At 44.9% G+C, this 21,055-nt stretch overlaps 1 protein-coding gene across 8 annotated transcripts; it reads left to right on the top strand.

Moving 5' to 3' along the window:
• The first annotated feature begins 1,930 nt into the window (after positions 1-1,930).
• Positions 1,931-20,497, top strand: LOC126941264 (uncharacterized). 8 transcript variants are annotated; one of them, XR_007721208.1, is made up of 4 exons: positions 1,932-2,742; positions 5,474-5,544; positions 14,618-14,730; positions 18,535-20,497. XR_007721208.1 is itself a non-coding variant. In XM_050767611.1 (2 exons), the coding sequence occupies exon 1, from the start codon at positions 2,783-2,785 to the stop codon at positions 3,497-3,499; it is 717 nt and encodes a 238-aa protein (XP_050623568.1). In that variant the 5' UTR covers positions 1,931-2,782; the 3' UTR covers positions 3,500-3,908; positions 5,474-6,363. The 8 variants fall into 8 exon arrangements, 1 of the variants encoding a protein (XP_050623568.1); XR_007721209.1 differs by lacking the exon at positions 14,618-14,730 and having other exon boundaries at positions 1,931-2,742; XR_007721211.1 differs by lacking the exon at positions 14,618-14,730 and having other exon boundaries at positions 1,931-2,742; positions 5,474-5,558.
• Positions 20,498-21,055: the final 558 nt, after the last annotated feature.

Here is a 21,055-nt window from a genome sequence, read left to right as displayed (position 1 = left end):
TCCCTCTCCCTTCCAGAGTCCCATTTAACCCTGCTGTGGCCTCCAAATGGCACCCAATGAGCTTCACACCAGCGTTCACACCTGTGTAGCCCCATTTCACACCTAACAGAGAGGACCTGTGTTACCACAGGTAATGCAGAATGATGGTATTAAGGACATTGCAGCTTCCGCCTGGGGTCGTCTGATCTCCCATTCTCGAGTAAGATAGCACTGTGTCCTGAGGGCAAAGGGGCAGCCCTTTGAGATCCCAGGTGAGGCGGAGCCGGCCTGGAAGTCACCCTCAGTCCCTCAGCCTGACCCACACCATGCCTGTGGTCTCCTGGGAGACCCTGAGCCAGCACCACCCCACTGAGGTGCTCCTGAATCCCAGCCCACAGAAACTGTGTGAGATAACCTGTGTTGATTGTTGTCTAAGCTGTAAAGGTTGGGTGAGCGTTATGCAACAATGGATAACAGTAGACCTGGACTTGTGTGGTTTGGGGTCCTAGATGCTAAAAATCTGGTTTTATACTTGGATTTAAACCCACCTCTGCCTCTGCCCCGTCGGAGGTACTTGGCATTTCCTCCCGGGTTAGGACATCCAGCCCCAGGCATCTCCTCTCATGACCTCTACCAAAGTGGTGACAGTTCAGATGAAGGTCCTTGGTATGGACAGGAGTTGTGAGGGCGGACAGAGTGACTCGGTGATTGAATACTAAACCCAAATTTAAGATAAACTTGGGTCATTTGGTCCTATAATCTTTGAAAAAGCAATTATGTATAACGGCAGAAGGTTTCAGCTGGATGTCAGATTATACGGATCTGAGAGTCAGTAGGAGGCAAGAAGAGTGGGAACTATTCCTTTCAATGTGATGGTGGGAAGCGAAAACAGAGGGCTCTTTTCTATTGTTTCTTGGTTGGGTTGTCTATTAAGGCATGGAGAGGTGAGCTTGTGTTGTGGGACTAAAAAAAGGGATTCATAGGAGGAGATTAAAAATGCAATCGAGAGAGGGTTGTGGGTGGAGAGGGGTGCAGAAAGACCGGGGTCAACTTGACTCCTGTGGTTTCCCTGAACTCTGCCTCATTCTGGAGAGAACTGGGGATAACTGGCGTCTCAGTGGGACTGTGGAGTCCACAGGTACGGAACGAGGCGCTTGTCCAGCTGAGGTGGGTCTTCCTGGAGTTGGAAGCATGGATGTGCAGGAACCCCGGGAACCCCTGTCACGAAGGCTGGCAATTCCACCTGAGAGCCAACTCGAGAAGTGGCCATCAGAAACCTGTGATGATGAGCCCGGGGCTCTCCTTTTGCCTGGTGCACCCCAAATGTGGGGACTGTACTTGGCACACACACAATGGGCATTTAATGCACATTGAATAAATGACGTTTGAATGCGGTCTCTCAGAGTTGGTGATTACCGAAGTCAGAATGGAGGGAGGTCAAGGGGCCGTGGCGTGAGGGAGGGAGGAAGGAAGAACCTCGTGGCAATGGCCAAACTGGGAATCCAGAGGTAAACTGATCCAGCATGGGGGAGGGAGGCTTAGGATCTGGAGATGATGTAATAAGAGTAGCAGGGCCTGACAGGGAGGCAGCAGGAATGTGGCTGGAGGAGCCTCCAGGAGCCGTCTGCCAGGGTCGTGAGAATCCATGGGCTGGGGCCAGGGAGAGGAGAGGTCGAGGCTGGGACCACGGTGTCCTCTTCTTAATCAAAAGCTGATGCATTTTGTTTCCTCTTGAAGGCCTCCTTGTTCACAACAGTCAGGGCTTTGTGCTTCTCTCTGAAATAAAACTTTTATCTTAAAAAAAGAAAATGTATCCAATATAGTATATCATAATCACAGTATTGGGAACTTTCCCGACTTTGGTGGGAAGGAGGAGGAAGTCGTGGGCTCACTGGGGCACGGGAAAAAATACCAGAGAAGTCCACTCCTAATTTTATTTCTCTCCTCTTCTGCGTTTCTGCTGTAATGGATTGAAAATACACAGGAAATGTAATGCAAAACTTGGCTTTGATTTTTTTTCCCCCCACCTAACCCTGTAAAGGTTTGGAAAGACTTGATTACATGGCAGGGAAAGTAAAAATGCGGATGAAATTCCCTGACGCTCAGGCCACATGACCAGGTGATAAGGCCTTCTGAGACTACCAGCAGCTGCTGCTGGCTCAGGTGCGGCCTGTGTGGGAGGACTCGTGTCTCGGTGGTTACAGAGAAGCTGCTTTCCACTGTGTGAACCAGGACTGAATCACAGGCCGCTTGTTGTTCTCTCTCGGCCTTGGAGGGCTTGGGACGTTCCTGTTGCCCAACACCCTGGTGAGCTGAGAACATTCTGTAGATTAATGAGGTTCTCTCCTCCGGCTTAGCAGGTCTGTTCTAGCCATTTGACCAAACGTGCTCTGATATTTTCTACCAGCTTTAGAACGACAGACTGCAGATGTGGGCACATAAATGTCTGGGAGGGGCACACAGATACTGTGGGAGCAGTGGGTCTGGCTTAGCTATTGGGAGATCTCGGTCGTCCACATGGCGCTAGGTAGAAAGAATGCCCTGACGTGAAAGTGACAGGCAGCTCGGCAATTTCTTTATGGCCTGAACTTGAGTGCGGCCTGTGCTAGAGAAAATAGACGGTGCTTCTCAAAAACAAAAGCTAGCAGCCTGCGAGGAGCGCTGTGCCTGCGAGTTCCTGGGAACAGGAGGGGGCTGTTCCTCCGCCCCTGGCTCCAGTTTCACCCAAGTCACTTCACAGCAGTTGGAAGGAGGTCACCAATTGTGAGTGTGGGGCGGGGGGCGGGGAGGGAGAGGAAGTGAGATGAAAAGGGAAGGCCCCGTTCAGCTGGGAGAGGAGCTCGCGGGCTTTCCCGCGGGCCGGCCTGAAGTGGAAGGGCCCGGGGCTGCCTGCCACCCTCGGATGCCACGCAGGTGCTGGGAGGGCCCCCCGTCCGTGGGCTCAGGGACGTGTTCGCACCGACAGGCACAGAATGGAAAGCACCTTGGGGAAGAAGCGTGTCTCGCCATCTCAGGAGGCAGGCCGGGCCTGCAGACCGCCAGCCCCTCCCCGGCGCTCACTGCAGCTCCCCGCCGCCCCCCACGTGCTGGGGAGCGGGTCCGGTTCCCCACCAGTTTGCTTCTGGTCTTTGTGTTTGCTCTGGGGCCAGGCGCGCCCTCTGCTGCAGGCCTGGGCTCCTGTTTGGAGTTCTCCTTACATTTATTGCTAAATTGTCTTGAAAGGCAGTGGCCACACCAACAGAGGTCGTCCGGCCTTCTTCCCACGAAACGAAGCGCCCAAGTGAAAACGCATGTACCCGCGGCAGCTTCTCGGCGGCGGGCTTCCTGGGACGGAAGACACAGGCTCGCCCCAGGGAGACGGAAGCAGGGGATCGGCTGGAACTCAGCTCGCCTCCTCCTTTCTCAGCAGGGCAGAGAATCATGGGCTTGTGCTGACGAAAGCTCCAGAAAATGGACTCATTTAACCTTTCCAAAGATGTTATCCAAGCTGCAAAATCTTGGCAATCTGAAGACCTTTTAAGTCGATATACCAAAGAGCTTTAGTCGGGATTGAATGCAAAATGCCAAAATTTCACTTTTAAAATCGTCGTAACATCTAAATACAACCTAAGCACACTTGTAAACTGATGCCGAACAGGCACTTTGAGAGCCCTCCCTGCACCCCTTCCTCGCCCCCTCCTTTGTGCAAATGCTGTTTGCCCAGAACTTCAGCCACTGAAAATCCTGGGAACTTTCTCTTCCTGGCTGGCAACCTAGCAGTTTGGACTCCCAGAGGAGGTTTTGAAATCACTGAGGGATTTAAGCCTCTCTGTGTCATAGAAAAGCCAACACCCTCCCAGTTGAAGGTGGCCCCAAAGATGCGGGCCTGGGACCCAGGACTTCTGCGGGAGAGTGGAGGCCTGGGTGCCCCCCGCCTTGCCCTGCACATGGTAGGTGCTCAATAATTACATACTAAATATTCACACAAAGCAGTGATCCTGCCGAAGAGATCCACTGCAATGCACCTGGCTTCCTAGAAGCAGTAAATGAAAAGCTTTTCTATTTTTTAAAACAGAGAAGAGATTAATGAAGCCCTGACGTAGAGGCGGAGAGCTCAACAGAATCAAGACGTGCGCAGAAGCAATTTGCTTCTGAAACTCTAAACACGGGTGCTTTAGTACTTCCTGACACTCCTCAGCAGCAAGCAAATAAATATTTACATGTGGAAGGAAACTGTCCTTTGAAATGTAGGTTGTTCTATTCAGAAGAGAAATACGGCAAGGTTCCACTGCTTTAGTGGCAACACGCGTTATTTATGTTTTCCAGTTTGAAAATCATGCGCTTTCTATTAGGACCCTTACGTGGTAAACACCGATTCCCACATGAAGCGAATTAGTCTGGCGACCCTCCCCCACCCCACTCTTGCTGGTTCAGGGACAACAGCATAAGCTCTGACCAATCACCGTTTGTTTTATGCTTTGATTACCTGGTGAGCTAAAAGCAATGATAGTAAAAGCCTGGACCTGCCATGTATTCAGTCTGTATTTGTTACTCTCCCCTTTCTTCCATTTATGAGTTTGTTCCCAAAAGATTTTTTTTTTTAAACTTCTGACTCGAGTAACTTTTCCTCTGATCTGATCTGATGTCAAATTAGTGGGTGGCAGGAGAAAGCAGGCCACATGATATCATCGTTTCCTATTCAAACAGATGGCTTTTTTTTTTTCAATAAAATACTCTGACTGCAAGGCTATAAGTGTGCAGATAATTGTGCTGCTTACTCCGATTGGAGGTGTCTCCAGGGAGTTTCCACACGCAGGAAGCTTTCCTGTTCTGAGGTTTTGGAAGAACACTTTCAGCAGGATTTCGGGTCACTGAAATGAAAGTGAACTACGCTCTGTACAAATGCATCATGTTTAATTCAAGAGAAATTCATTCATTTCTTTGTTCTATAAATATTTACTGGCAGCCCGTTTTGTATAGGAGGCTGCCACCTCCCAAAAGCCCCCCGCTCCTCGAGTGGGTTAAGCCTGATACCCCTCGTCAACAGATGTGCCCAGAGGCCTGGGGTGCCCAACACAGGCTCGTTCAGGTACGACAAGATAACAGGGCATGCCTGGTCCTAGAGTTCAAGGGCTTGTCTTATTTTATTTTAAAAATCAGACTCTTAACTGCTTGTTTAATCTAGATGTTAACACTCAACCTACAGCTACCTGAAATATGTGAGTGGTGTTTAATAGATGATAAAGATCATATATTGCTCTCATGGAAAGAATGCAGAAATATAGGTGTCCCTTGTAGTCTTTAGTGTGTCCCCATAATCAATGTCCCCAGCTCATTAATGGAAAGGTCCCCTCCTCCTCCTTCCCCATCGCTGCCCTCATTCCTATAATGTAAACAGCCACCAATGGCTCCTATTTCTTTGTTCAAACAAACAATAGCCTTTATAACGAGGAAGAAAATTAGTATCAGGTGAAAGCCTCACTTCAGGGTGCTTATGGCTTTTTCTTTTTTCCAGAATAACAGAGCACGCCAGTGATCATAAGAAGAAAAATTCACACTTAAAGTTTGGAAAGCAACAGGACAAAGGTCTGTCTTTAGTGGTGCGTAGACATGCTCGTGATTGAACTGGAAATAGTTCTCTTTCCTTCTCTCTGCCTTCCTAACTGAAAAGCTGCAGCGTGGGGAGACAGGCTGCTCAGAGGCCTGGAGCCAGAACACGCACCCTGGCTTTGGTAGGGCCGGCTTGCTTGGTTAGAATCGAAGGAAAAGCCTTGTTATTTGGGAAGCTGGGCGTCCTCACCAAATTAGGGGATTTAATTTGCAAATATCCAAGGAGTACTTTGAAATGAAAGACGAACTAAAATGTGCTCCAAGGCCCTTGATTTTTCACCAGTGTAGGAGGATTCTCTTGCTGCTGGACATACGTGAAAAGCACCGTCTGATTTAAACGCAAGAGACAGAGGAGAGATTTTATAAACATTTTCTACCATTCCATGAAATCAATTCCATTCAGGGCTAGAATTCAAGAAATAATCCATGGGCGAGTATGTCCGATGGTAAACCCACACGATTATATTGTTATCCTTTTGTACATTTTTAAATTTTTTTATTATTTGATATTATCACAAAAATCGCTGGAACAGGACCCATGAGCTGTTCCTTCACTGCCTAGTGTTTTCAGAGGCTGAGAGAAGCATTAAGCTCCAATTGAATACATGATTTCCAATGATTCCATTAATTTTTCGGGTTTGTGGTAGGATTTGATTTACTTATTTTGGACTTTAACACACCAATAAAAAATAAATATCAAGAAATAGTAAAATTTGTTGCTTCAAAATAACCCTGAAAATATAGAGATTAGTGAAATTAAGCAAATTCAAATAGAGAAATGATTATCGTTCATTTCCTTAAGGCACAGAAATTTTTTTTTTTTTTTTTTTTTTTTTTTTGAGACGGAGTCTCGCTCTGTCACCCAGGCTGGAGTGCAGTGGCCGGATCTCAGCTCACTGCAAGCTCCGCCTCCCAGGTTCATGCCATTCTCCTGCCTCAGCCTCCCGAGTAGCTGGGACTACAGGCGCCCGCCACCTCGCCCAGCTAGTTTTTTGTATTTTTTTAGTAGAGACGGGGTTTCACCGTGTTAGCCAGGATGGTCTCGATCTCCTGACCTTGTGATCCGCCCGTCTCAGCCTCCCAAAGTGCTGGGATTACAGGCTTGAGCCACCGCGCCCGGCCGTTTTTTGTATTTTTTAGTAGAGACGGGGTTTCACCGTGTTAACCAGGATGGTCTCGATCTCCCGACCTCGTGATCCACCCGTCTCGGCCTCCCAAAGTGCTGGGATTACAGGCTTGAGCCACCGCGCCCGGCCGTTTTTTGTATTTTTTAGTAGAGACGGGGTTTCACCGTGTTAACCAGGATGGTCTCGATCTCCCGACCTCGTGATCCACCCGTCTCGGCCTCCCAAAGTGCTGGGATTACAGGCTTGAGCCACCGCGCCCGGCCGTTTTTTTTGTATTTTTTAGTAGAGACGGGGTTTCACCGTGTTAACCAGGATGGTCTCGATCTCCCGACCTCGTGATCCACCCGTCTCGGCCTCCCAAAGTGCTGGGATTACAGGCTTGAGCCACCGCGCCCGGCCGTGTTTTGTATTTTTTAGTAGAGACGGGGTTTCACCGTGTTAACCAGGATGGTCTCGATCTCCCGACCTCGTGATCCACCCGTCTCGGCCTCCCAAAGTGCTGGGATTACAGGCTTGAGCCACCGCGCCCGGCCAGGCACAGAAATTAAGACTAGGTTTGAGAACCTTCAGTTTTTAAAAACTGGACGATACTGGCTAAGTGAGGACTGGGCGGTCATACTCCACACACGCCCTGTGTGCTTGAAGTGAAGAGAGGACCGCACTGAAATGAGATGAGCTGGAAGGAGGTGCAGCAGTGAAGGAAATCCTTCTGTTGGGAGAATTCATGTTTTAGCATAATCCTTTCAATAGGACCCAGCAGTGATGTGAGGAGCGGCTCTGGGGCTGATTTAGATTCAGACAGTCTATCACAGGCTGTGTGGTTGCATCCCTTTGGGCCAGTCTCATTTTAGGTCCAAATATGCAGGAGTGGGGCTCTGGCTTCCAGATGTTTCAGGCTGCAAAAGGCTGGGGCCACCATCTTTAGAGAAAATCCATTAGTTTGATTTTCTTGGGGACCAGGAAGAAAACCAAGAACACTCAATGGACTGTGGGACTCAAAGAGTCCACAGGAGGCATTTGTAAGGGGCAAACCTGCATGTGCCCAGTAATTTTTGAAGCTCACAGTAGAAGTGGAGAAGCAGTGATGGGCCCCACAGAACCAGGGGCTTGGGAACGATGGAAAAGGAAAAAAATGATTGAAGGACAGCTGGAAGAAAAAGGGAAGCTTCCTTTTAACTGGATGCTGGGTCTCAACCTTGAATAGTTCCAGGCCTTCGGAAGCCTTTTCTCAGGGGGCATGGCCTGGGGACTCCCTGCTTGCGCTGCTGAACTTGCAGGGAAGGAGAAATGGGCAAGGCCAGAGGCGACCATCAGGTGCTCCATAGGCACAGAGGCAGAACTCAAGGTTTAGCTTTACCTTAAGAGGGTGACTGCAAAGTGTGCTCCCTGGACCAGGGGCATTGGCCTCACCTGGGAGCTTGCTAAAACTCCAAGTTGCTCTCACCCAGACTGAATCCAAAATGCTGGGTACAGCCCCGCAATCTCGGCTTTCACACTTTCTCCAGGTGATTCTGGTGCAAGCTAACCTTTAAAAAGTCCTGGATACCATTCCCAGAGGCTGTGATTAAGTTGGTCTAGGGCTGTGGCCTAGACCTGGGGGTTTTGGAAGCCCACAGGTGATTCTGATGTGTGGCCATGGTTGGCAGGCTGTTCGTAGTGCTGTCCAGAGGTCCTGCTGTGGGATGGAAAGGGTCTGTATCTGCACTGGCCAATGTGGGGGCCAGCCCTGTGGCTACTGAGCACTTGGCCCCTGGCTAGTGCGACTGAGAAGCTGAATTTTTCATTTCATTTACTGTTGATTAAGTTTAAATAGCTAAATGTGGCTAGTGGCTGCCTTATTGGATAGCAGAGTTCTAGAGCCACAGATAAATGTAATACTGTCCCATTAGTTGATTTAAAAATCCAATGCCTCTGTAATCCCAGCACTTTGGGAGGCCAAGGTGGACGGATCACAAGGTCAAGAGATCAAGACCATCCTGGCCAACATGGTGAAACCCCTTCTCTACTAAAAATACAAAAGTTAGCTGGGCGTGGTGGCAGGCACTTGTACTCGCAGCTACTCGGGAGGCTGAGGCAGGAGAATCACTTGAACCCGGGAGGCGGAGCTTGCAGTGAGCCAAGATCACATCACTGACTCCATCCTGGTGACAGAGGGAGATTTCGTCTAAAAAAAAAAAAAACGCCTCACAGAGTTAAATATTTAAGTTGATAAGAAAAATGGTAGTCAAGAGTCTTGGAGGATTATTTTAAAATCCACTTTTGGTGATAAATAGATAAAAACAGTGTAGTAGAGCCCAGAAGTTCCTTCTGATTTCTAGCTGTTGGAGCTGACTTCCTCAATTTTACTTGCAGGAGAACTGCTTCCTAAAGGGCACCTTACCCAGCCATTCCTGCATGCAAGTGTGTATGAGAATTGGAGGGGGCATTAGATGAAAATCCAATTCCTGGTCTCTATCCCAGATGTTCCTATCCAATAGGTCTGGGTTGGGGCCTTGGAAACTGCATTTTTGGCAAACCCCCTATTGATTTGGACGCACAAGTTTCAAGGAACAGGCGCTAAGGATCACTGATTTAGAATCTGTCCATCCAGGAAAGCCAGAGTCACCACACTTGAGTACAGTGGGTTTTGATGTAGGAAAGGTCTTTATAATTCTTTCATGAATTCACCAAACTTTAAAAGCCATACTATTTTCAAGACTGTGCTAAGCTGGGGGAGAAATTGGTGAACAGAATTCAGTGCCTCCCTTTAACTAATAACATAAATACACTTCTTGTTGCTGTGTAGTTAATATTCGCAGCTGCTGAAGGTGCTGCAATTCACCGGGTGATTGCTGAAAACTCCAATCAGTGCCTGACTTATGTTCCTTTCCACACTGCACAGGAAGGGCCTTTTTGGGTAGTGGCTACAGCTGTTAACTGTTTGTGGGCTCAGCCTTCACATGCTATGTTACAGAAAGCCTTTACCCTAATCCTAAATGCTGCTTCTTTTATTAATGTATTATTCAAACTGAAATACTTTTGAAAGTAAATGGGGACAAAATTAAAAATTCTTTCAGGACAGCAAGATTGTCTGGGACACACTGGGAGGTACTGTCACCCTAATTAGGCACCATTATTACTGGGGGAATGAGAATTATGAGGTCACACAGCTAGGAAGGGGCCGAGGCCCCTGCATAGGTCTGTCTGATTCTATCCTGGGTTGAATTCTGTGCCCCAAAATTCATGTCTACCCAGAACCTCATAATTTGACCTTATTTCGAAATACGGTCTTTGAAGATGTAATTAATTAAGATGAGGTCATATTGTCAACTGCCTGGCTAAGTATTGAAGGTGTGTCCCAACCTGCACAGGGTCCATTGGCAAAACCTGGAAGACTTACCGGTTCCATGTAGTTAAGGAAATCTCTAATTATTAGCTGACTTCTAAGCTAACTAAGGACAGACTTCAGTGGCTATACATGACAAAGAATAGAGACTTTACAGAATTAGTTCAGAAAAGGCACTAAAGAAACAGTTAGCTATACCTATAACAAACAACAACAAATCCTCAAGAAGGGAAAAATATTTCCAAAATTGTCACATTATATTATTTAAAATACCTAGTTTTAAATACAAAATTATGAAACATGCAAAGATACAAGAAAATATTACTCATTCATGGGATAGGAACTGTCTCTGAGGAAGCTTAGACATTGGGATTATTCAACAAAAACTTTGAATCAGCTGTTTTAAATATATTCAAAGAACTAAAGAAAACCATGTCTAAAGGTCCAAGGAAGGGATGATAATGCTGTTTCAAGAAACAGAGAATATTAAAAATGACATTTAAATTATAAAGAATCAAATAGAAATTCTGGAGTTAAAAAGTACAATAATGGAAATACAAAATTTGCCAAAAGAAAGTCTTAACAGCATACTTGAGCAAGAAAAGCAGATTTGAAGATAAGTCAATGGAGGTTACATAACCAGAAGAAAAGAAATTAAAGAATAAAGAAAAGACATGAAGCCTCAGAGACCTGTGTGACATTAACCATAACAATATATGCATAATGGGAATCCAAGAAAGAGGAGACAGAAAGAGGCAGAAAGAATATTGGAATAAATAATGACCAAAATCTTCCTAAACCTGTTGAAAGACATAAATCTACACATCCAAGAAGTTTGATAAACTCCAAGTAGAATAAACTCAAAGAGATCTGCATCAAGACACATCATAATTAAACTTTCAAAAGATAAAGACAAAGAGAGAATCTGGAAAGCAGCAAGAGAGAAGCAACTCCTCATGTATAAGCAATTCTCAATAAGATTTACAGCTCATTTCTCATAAGAAGGGAAGCCTTCAGGATAAGATGAAGATATCCTAGACAATAAATTGAATCCACACAAAGAATAAAAGAACACTGATAAAGGTACCTACAAAAGTAAACATATAGGACAGTTATTAATGTAATTTTTGTTTGTAACTTCTCTTTTTTCTTTATTTTGTATTTCAATATATTTTTGGGGAACAGGTGGTGTTTGGTTACATGAATAAGTTAATCAGTGGTGATTTCTGATATTTTCATGCATCCATCACCCAAGCAGCATACACTGTACCCAATGTGTAGTGTTTTACCCATCACCCCCTCCCACCCTTTCCCCTGAGTCCCCAAAGTCCATTGTATTATTCTTTTTTTTTTTTTTTTTTGGTACTTTAAGTTGTGGGATACATGTGCAGAACGTGCAGGTTTGTTACATAGGTATACATGTGCCATGGTGGTTTGCTGCACCCACCAACCCGTCATCTAGGTTTTAGGCTCCACATGCATTAGGTATTTCTCCTAAAGTTGTCCCTCCCCTAGCCCCCACCCCCTGACAGGCCCTAGTGTGTGATGTTCCCCTCCCTGTATCCATGTGTCCTCATTATTCAGCTCCCACTTATAAGTGAGAACATGCAGTGTTTGGTTTTCTGTTCCTGTGTTAGTTCGCTGGGAATGATGGTTTCCAGCTTCATCCGTGTCCCTGCAAAGGACATGAATTCATTCTTTTTTTTATGGCTGCATAGTATTCCATGGTGTATATGTGCCATTGTATTATTCTTATGCCTTTGCATCCTCATAGCTTAGCTCCCACTTATGAGTGAGAACATACCATGTTTGGTTTTCCATTTCTGAGATACTTCACTTAGAATAATGGTCTCCAATTCTATCCAAGTTGCTGTGAATGCCATTATTTAATTCCTTTTTATGGCTGAGTAGTAGTCCATGGGTGTGTGTGTGTGTGTGTGTGTGTGTGTGTGTATCCATAAGAATATGGAACCAGTCCACATGTCCATCAATCAACAAATGGATGAGGATAATGCCTTCCAGCTCCATCCATGTCCGTGCAAAGGACGTTATCTCATTCCTTTTTATGGTTGCTTAGTATTCCATGGTGTATATGTACCATGTTTCCTTTATCCAGTCTATCATTAATGGACATTTGGATAGACTCCATGTATAAAAGACACTTTTAATTCAAAGACGTAAGTAGGTTGAAAGTCAAAGAATGGAAAAAAATATTCCTTGCAAACGGTAACCAAAAGAGAACTGGAGAGCTATACTAACATTCGGCAAAAAAGACTTTTATGACAAGAATTGTTATAAGAAATAAAAGGGTCACTCCATTAAGAAGATATGACAATTAGGAACATATATGCACCTACAAACAGAGCTTCCAAAATATGTAAAGTTATGAGATAATTGAAAAGAGAGAGTTCAACAATAATATTTATTTGAAGATTTTAATATACTCCTTTCAATAATGGATAGAACAACTAAACAGAAGATCATCAAGGAAACAGAAGACTTGAAAAAATTACAAACCTACTAGACTTAATAGACATTTATAGGACACTCCACCTAACGACAGCAGACTGCCCATTCTTCTCAATTACACATGGAACATTCTCCAGGATAGACCATATGTTATGACATAAGTCTCTATAAACTCACATCATACAATCTTCTCCAACCCAATGGAATAAAACTAGAAATCAATAATAGAAGAAAAACTGGAAAATTCACAATATATGGAAATTAAACAACACACCTAAACAATCAATGGATCAAAGAAATCCCAAAGGAAATTACAGAATATTTGGAGATGTATGAAAGCAAAAACACAAAATACCAAAACCATGGGAAGCAGTGCTTAGAGAAAAATTTATAGTTGTAAAGTTCTGCTTTTGAAAAGAATAAATATCTCAAATCAATAACCTAGCTTTATACGTTAAGGAACTAGAAAAAGAAGAACAGGCAGGGCATGGTGGCTCAGGCCTGTAATCCCAGCACTTTGGGAGGGTGAGGCAGGCAGATCACAAGGAGGTGGAGGTTGCAGTGAGCCGAGATGGCGCCATGGCACTCCAGCCTAGGCGACAGAGCTGAGACTCTGTCTCAAAAAACAAACAAAAAGGCCAGTCGCGGTGGCTCACGCCTGTAATCCCAGCACTTTGGGAGGCCGAGGTGTGTGGATCACGAGGTCAAGAGATCGAGACCGTCCTGGCTAACATGGTGAAACCCCATCTCTACTAAAAAACAGACAAAAAAAATACCTGGGCATGGTGTTGGGCGCCTGTGGTCCCAGCTACTGGGGAGGCTGAGACGGGAGAATGGCGTGAACCCGGGAGGCAGAGCTTGCAGTGAGCTGAGATCACGCCACTACACTCCAGCCTGGGTGATAAGAGCAAGACTCCGTCTCAAATAAATAAATAAAAATAAAAATAAAGGAAAAGAGCAAACTGAAACCCAAAACGAGCAAAAGGAAGTAAATAATAAAGATTAGACTAGTGATAACAAAATAGACAGTAGAAAAACAATAGAGAAACGAAGTGAAACCAAAAATTGGCTCTTTGAAAAAAAAATCTACAAAATTGACAAACCTTTAGCTAGTCTGACTAACAATGAGAAGATTCAAATAACTAAAATTAGGAATGGAAGCAGGGACACTGCTACCAACTTCATAGAAAAAAAAAAGAATAAGACTATAATAATTGTATGCTACTAGGATTTGGATATGGTTTGTTCTTACCAAAACTTATGATGAAATTTCATTCCCAATATGGCAGTGTTGAGAGCTGAGGTCTAGTGAAAAATGTCTGAGTCATGGGGGTGGGTCCCTCATTAACACATTAATACCATCTTGTGGGAGTAAGTTCTCACTCTCATGGGACACTGTGAGTCCTGATTTCAGCAGCAGCTGTTCCAGATGTGCTCTCCTTATTAACATGCAGCTATTATTCTGGATGTTTCTGTATGGATAGTTTTAGATAAGATTAGCATTTAAATTGGTGGACTTTCAGGAAAGCAAATTGCCTTCTGTAATGTGGGTGGATCTCATCTAATCAGTTGAAGGACTGAATAAAACAGCCTAACCTGTCCAGAGCAAAAAGGAATTCTGTGGTAGACAGTCTTCAGACTTGAACTGCAGTCTTGGCTCTTCCTTAGCTCTCCAGCCCGCCAGTCCACCTGCAGATTTTGGACTAGCCAACCTCCACAACTGCATGAGCCAATTCCTTAAAATAAGTCTCTTTATGGATACACTACATATACACATCCTACTATTTCTCTTTCTCTGGAGAACTCTGACTAACACCATCTTCTACAGACAGGACCAACAAGCTCTCAGATTTACGAAGAATTAATATTTGGGAAGCCCTCGTGTATATAGACTTCAGACCATTTGAGGTGTTGACTGAAAGCAAAATAAACATAATAATAAAAAGAAGTCTTAAATATTAGCTTTGGCCTCATGAACAGCTGCAGAAATCCAGACTGTATCCTCTCCTAATACTTCCTTCCTGCTGTGTCATGTATATATTTATGAGTTAATTAATTTTCCTTTGACTCCTCTCTCTTCTCTCTCACTATTATATATACGGTTTGTTTACAGTTAACGATAATTTAGTTCATAGGTTTCAGAATAACACAACTACAGTGCAAGTGGAACTTGAGAATGAATGAACATCCGGGATTGAGGATGGATGCAGTCAGTAACTATTGTCACCCACTGGTGAGGGAGTGAGTACATTTTTTTGTTTGAAATAAGGAGAATGGCATTGTCTCAAACAGATCCAGTTTGTTACTGTTGTTATGGGTGGAAATGAATGTCAGGAAAGAAAATTATATATGTAAATCTAGAGAGTCAGATGAATAGATTTCAAAGGGTGTTTGTCATTCCTTTGTATTCTGGCAGACTCCCCAGGGTGTGTATCAGTGGACGGAGTGCTGGGTCTTCCCCTACCAAAGCTGAAATGCAAGTAAATCCTCGCTCTCCCTGCTCCTTGGTGGTCTGAACTCAGGAGCCGGACCTGTCCTTACCCTACAGGATGCTCCCACATGGATCTTTGACTCATCCACAGCAAAGTGATTCTTTGAATCCATTTATAGTGACTGTATTGTCCAATACTAGAACCCTGGCCAAACTTTTCGTGCAAAGAGAGAGCTGTGCTGCTTCCTGCTTCTTGACCTTCCAGAATTTCTGGAGTTCTTAGCAGCCTTCTGAGTTCTTAGTGCTGTGACCCTCGTCCCATTCAGTGTCCTACCAAGGAATGTTTTGTACTTAAGATGGTCAGAGGCAGTTGTTTTGGTTGCAACAAGAACCCTGACCAGTACAATGGTTTTGCACCACAGATTCAAGACCCAAGGCAGGAAGTACCAATGCTCTGGTGCATGGGCTGAGACCATGAGAGGAAGCTGCAGAGCAAAGGCCCATGTGCTTTCTGTGGCTAATCCAGTGTCCTACCTCCTAAGACACAACAAAAAGAAGTTTGGTGTTGGCCTATTGTATCAGGAGCAAAGAAGGAGGTTAAAATGTTTTTCTAGGATGTTCTCTGTAAAACCTTCCTGATGCAAAACACTTCTTTCTAAAGAGTTGGGATAGGCTGTTTAACCCCTAGCATCCCAGATTCTTCCGTAGACAAAGACTGTGTCCTGTGGTTCTGTTGCTGTGGGTACCTACTCCAGGCCTTACCCCTGGATGGTAAAAAGCTGTCAGGTGTTGATAGAAGAATTAGCACCATAATAAAGTGCCCCCCACCCAAGTAGTATTGGAAGAGTTTAAAGAGAATGGTAATAATAAGAGCACCTTGGAAGAAAAAATCAAACAAGCATCTGCCATTGCATTCTATGCTGAAATTAGATCAAATTTTATTTTTAACACAAACCTTTATGCTCGTTTAGGACTAAAAGACACACAGTGCCAACAGGTACTAACCTAGTTCAGGAATTTTACCTGCTCACCAGAATGTCTAAAACGTATTGTCCCACAAGTAAAGATTTTGCCCTATTGTGTTTGTTTGTTTGTTTGTTTTGAGACGGAGTCCCACTCTGTCGCCCAGGCTGGAGTGCAGTGGCCGGATCTCGGCTCACTGCAAGCTCCGCCTCCCGGGTTCACGCCATTCTCCTGCTTCCGCCTCCGGAGTAGCTGGGATTACAGGCGCCCACCACGCCCGGCTAGTTTTTTGTAGAGATGGGGTTTCACCGTGTTAGCCAGGATGGTCTCGATCTCCTGACCTCGTGATCCGCCTCCCAAAGTGCTGGGATTACAGGCTTGAGCCACCGCGCCCGGCCGCCCTATTGTTTTAAAACACCATTCATTCCCATGATAGAAACCAGTGCAAAGCATAGGATGTGTTTGGTGGAGATAAAAAATCCTTGAATGAATTTAGATGGTGATAGTGATGATAATGATGATGGATGTATTAAAGACTCTAGCCGGGAGCGGTGGCTCACACCTGTAATCCCAGCACTTTGGGAGGCCAAAGTGGGCAGATCACCTGAGGTCAGGAGTTCCACACCAGCCTGGCCACCATGGCGAAACCCCCCCTCTACTAAAAATACAAAAATTAGCTGGGTGTAGTGGCCGGCACCTGTAATCCCAGCTACTTGGGAGGCTGAGGCAGGATAATTGCTTCTTTTCTTTGAAACAGGGTCTTGCTCTGTTGCCCAGGCTGGAGTGCAGTGGTACAAACACGGCTCACTGCAGTCTCAACCTCCTGGGCTCAAGCAGTCCTCCCACCTCAGCCTCCCTAGTAGCTGGGATTATAGGTGCACATCACCACATGTGGCAATTTTTTTTTTCTTTTTTTTGTATAGATGAAGTCTTGCCATGTTACCCAGGCTAAGGTTCTTATATATTAAGTGACTTTGATTGTAGATAATAGATTTAGAACCAAAATATGGATCTCTTGCCTCTCTAGTCAGTGCTTCTTGTACTGGAATGGATCTCTAGACTTGGTGTAATACCTCCTCTCAGTAGTGTGTATCGAAGGAGAAGAGAGGGCAGAGTAGGGGTAGTAGGGTGAGCTGGCCATTTTCTTGTGAGTTGAAAGGCTTAGACTCAGACCCTGTTGGCACTAAGTCTCTTGTGATTTTTAAATAAGTCTCCCGCTGCCTCAGTTCCTTTCTGTAAATCAGAGCAGAAGGGAAATTGTAGGATACTCTCCTAATATGATCTCGTGTTCTAGGAAAGTCGTATGAAGGAGGAGGTGAAAGTAGATCATCTATTTTATTTCGTATGATTTTACCAACACATCTGTTGAAATTTTTTTAAAACGTCATCACTCTGGTTCACATTTGCTTTTTTACGACACATATTTGAGAATTCAGCCACTGGGCTTATTTATACTCATTATTATTCTAGGATAATCTTTAGGGTTTGAAATCACTTATAATCCCATAACACAAAACTGTGGCGAACATGTCCTCTGACCCACACTAATTATTTTCTATAAAAATGGAAGTCATGGATAGCCCTAATTAAATCCCTGCTTAGCAGGTGCAAGTGCTCAGGACAGCTCTCTACATGATCCATAGAAACAAATCAAGGTTTGTAGTTGGAGAACCACTAAAAGCAAGCCAATGAGCATTCCTGTGGCTTGTAAACACAAAAGAAAATATTAAAAAGCACACATGAGATACAAAGTATACTATTACAAGCAGGCCCGAGTCAGCCACTCAGCACAGGCCTTAGAGCTGTGTCAGTGTTGCTGAAGACCCTAAGGACTGGGCCTTCCTGGCACCATTTCTTCTCCTTCCTCCCAGAGCCACCATCGTCTAATGTTGTGTTCATAATTGACTTAATTTCCTTCCTCATTTTCCTATGTAACTATGTATCCTTAAAGCATATGTTGCTAAATCTTGCATATATTTGAAGTTTCTATTTAAGATAAGTGGCATTATATTGTAGATAATCCAGTTTGGGGATCAAGTTTATATTTGGGAAGTCATCCATGGGTGTTGACATTTTCAGCTGAATGTCATTCATTTTCAGTATCCTATAGAATTCCATTACATGAAGATCCCATGATGTATTTACTCATAGGAGGATTTTTTTCTTTTAATTACACAATTATATTATCTTAATATTATACACACATAACAGTTATCATACACTATTACCCAAAAGTTGTCAACATTCTGTGAATATAGGCTCCAATACATAGAAGATTGAGCTGTGAACTCGTTAATTTTCTATATAGTTTCTTTGGAAACCAAAGATTTCAAAGCCAGAGTTTTTGCCAATCTCCTCTTTCTGCTTCATTAGGCCTGCCTTTCACGGTAACCTGTTCCTCAAATAATATTTCTCCCAACTGTGACACCAACTAGATGTCAAAGCCTCAGTGATATCCGTTGATGTCAAAACATCAATTTATGTCAAATATAATTTAACCTAAAGCCAAGTTTCCTTTATTGGAATGATAATGTCATTTATCAAATGTCTTCTCTTTCACTTTCCCTGATTTTAGTTATTAAAACAACACCCCACTTCAATGCGTTCATTTGTAAAATAGCAATGCCATTACTAACTTGTGTCTGTTACAGGGAGTATCCTATGAAGATGGTCTCAAAGCACTTTGAGATGAACAGAATGTTCTATAAATGGGAATTGAAAATAATCAAGACATTCATGGATCCAAACAGGCCACAGAAATACCATAGCAACAAATGAACAATAATTGCTGCATTATGGGCTCTTTCCCCAGCTGCACTCATGCAATCAAAGCTCTGCTGCGTCTTCAGAAGGAGCCCAGGTCAGGTCTGGCTGCCATCACCCATGAGGAAGACGTGCGGAGCCAGACAGATGCCTGGAGGAAAGGTGGGTGTGTGCTGTCCTGCCCCATCCTCTCTGTTTCCCTCCCACGTGTTTGCAGAGACGTCCTCAGCGTGGAACCAGGGCCCTTGACAGAGACATTGTCATTCCGGACACCCCACACCCAAGCCAGTTCATCCAAGTCACCCGATAATGATGTGCTCTGAAGAAACTACCTGTTGCAGCAAACTCCTTACCTTACTGGACGTGTCGTGATAGCCAGCGCAGGATGAGGCCGTGGGAGGATCTTAATGACACAGTCCACCCTGCAAACCAAGGTCAACAAGGCGGCAGGTATGGCCACGGCCCCTCACCGTGGACTCTGTACGAGCCAATACACGGTGTGCTGTTCCCCAGTTATTTCTGAATACAGCCACAGGGAGATGTGAACCAGCCCCACTTCCCTAGGGCACACAGAGGCTAGAAAGGATCCACAGGACCTGTTCAACTTGCCAATGATCCCAAACTCCTGATCCAGGCAGATCACTAAGACAGAGAAATATTCCCTTTTCTAGGAATGCCCTCTGGCCTCACCCTGCTCAATGATGTGTCCACTAGCTCGACACACCCCGGTTAGTGGGGGCATCTTCTCCAGCGGTGGGGGGGACTGCAGTGGGGGCAGCTGCGGAGATGGCAGAATCTTTCCTGCGGGATTCTGGAATGTCGTATCCCCTCTGGAAGAGACACAAGGAGTGAGGGCGACACTGGGAAGGGTGTGGGAGGGAGAGCCTTCCTTACTGCCTGGCGTCCCTCAGGGGCCAGTGACCAACCTTATTAGCCACCTCTGTGCATTCAACCGCTTCCTCTCTCCTGAGGCAGCCAGAGCCTGAATATCTCAGCAAGGCATTAAGAAAGGCTTTAATAATTGATTTAATTAAAGTCTAAAAATTATAGAACCAGCTCCTATGCGTTGAGTGATTTCAGAGCTCTCCTTTTCTTTGCCATCTTCGAAGGGTAATCTGGATGCTGGAGGGTTGCTCTCTGGCTTGACAAACTCAGTTTGTTTCCATAGTTACAAAACACTTGTGCTCTTCCCGACCCACAATCCATCAGGAGGGGTACACTGGCTGCCTGGTAACTACGAGATCATTTCCTGAATTGGCAGACCTCTTTAACACTGTCTAAACATTAGAAAGGTGGGTGACCACACCTGTTTTGTGCACTCCCTGACAATCTCATTTTGATTTAAGTATTTTGTAGGAAGCAAAGTAAAGACGATTTGCACTACAAATTACAAATATTTATATCTAATCCCCCAATAAATGGGAATTTCAAGGGAAAAGGCGGGAACTTGAAAGAGCGCGAGCAGTCGCTGCCGTGCCCCAAGGAGTTTGCTCTCGCCCGGGCTGACTCCATGAGTCCAGCTCTCTCCTTGGAGAAAGGAAGCTGTCGGGGAAGCCGAATGCCATGGTAGTCAAGGGCCAGGCAGCAGATCTGAGAGACCTGGACATACATCTTTTTCTTTTTTCTTTTTTTTAGACAAAGTCTCGCTCTTGTCACCCAGGCTAGAGTGCAGTGGCGTGATCTCGGCTCACTCGCAGCCTCTACCTCCTGAGTTCAAGCTATTTTCCTGCCTCAGTCTCCTGAGTAGCTGGGATTACAGGCATGTGTGCCACCACGCCCGGCTAATTTTTGTACTTTTTGTAGAGACGGAGTTTGCCATGTTGGCCAGGCTGGTCTGGAACTCCTGACCTCAGATGATCCGCCCACCTGGGCCTCCCAAAGTGCTGGGATTACAGGTGTGAGCCACAGCGCCTGGCCACGTAAATCTTTTTCTCACTACATGTGGATAATTTATTCTCTCTTAACTGTATTAATAGTTCCCTTATCTTTGAAAGAAGTAACTCATGGCTTTGTTGAGAGGATTAAATAAGTGAAGGATTTAGTACAAGTATGTATTTTACACTCTATAAGTGATCATTGCTATTTTGCCCTATTGTTTCAAAACACCATTCCCGTGGTACAAAACAGTGCGAAGTATAGGACATGTTCAGTGGAGATAAAGAATCCTTGAATGAATTTAGATGGTGGTGATGATGATAATGACGATGGATGTATTAAAGAGTAGCCAGGCACGGTGGCTCACACCTATAATCCCAGCACTTTGGGAGGCCGGGGTGGGTGGATCACTGAAGTCAGGAGTTCCAGACCAGCCTAGCCAATATGGTGAAGCCCCCTCTCTACTAAAAATACAAAAATTATCAGGGTGTGTTGGCGAGCACCTGTCATCCCGGCTACTTGGGAGGCTGAGGC

Source organism: Macaca thibetana, chromosome 18 (assembly GCF_024542745.1).
Source record: "Macaca thibetana thibetana isolate TM-01 chromosome 18, ASM2454274v1, whole genome shotgun sequence".
Classification (NCBI taxonomy): Eukaryota; Metazoa; Chordata; class Mammalia; order Primates; family Cercopithecidae; genus Macaca; species Macaca thibetana.
Note: the sequence above shows the minus strand (reverse complement) of the source record. Positions and strands in the feature narration are given on the sequence as shown.

Coding starts and splice junctions, on each gene's coding strand:
- LOC126941264 (XM_050767611.1), top strand. CDS start 2,783: ATGAAAAGGGAAGGCCCCGTTCAGCTGGGAGAGGAGCTCGCGGGCTTT.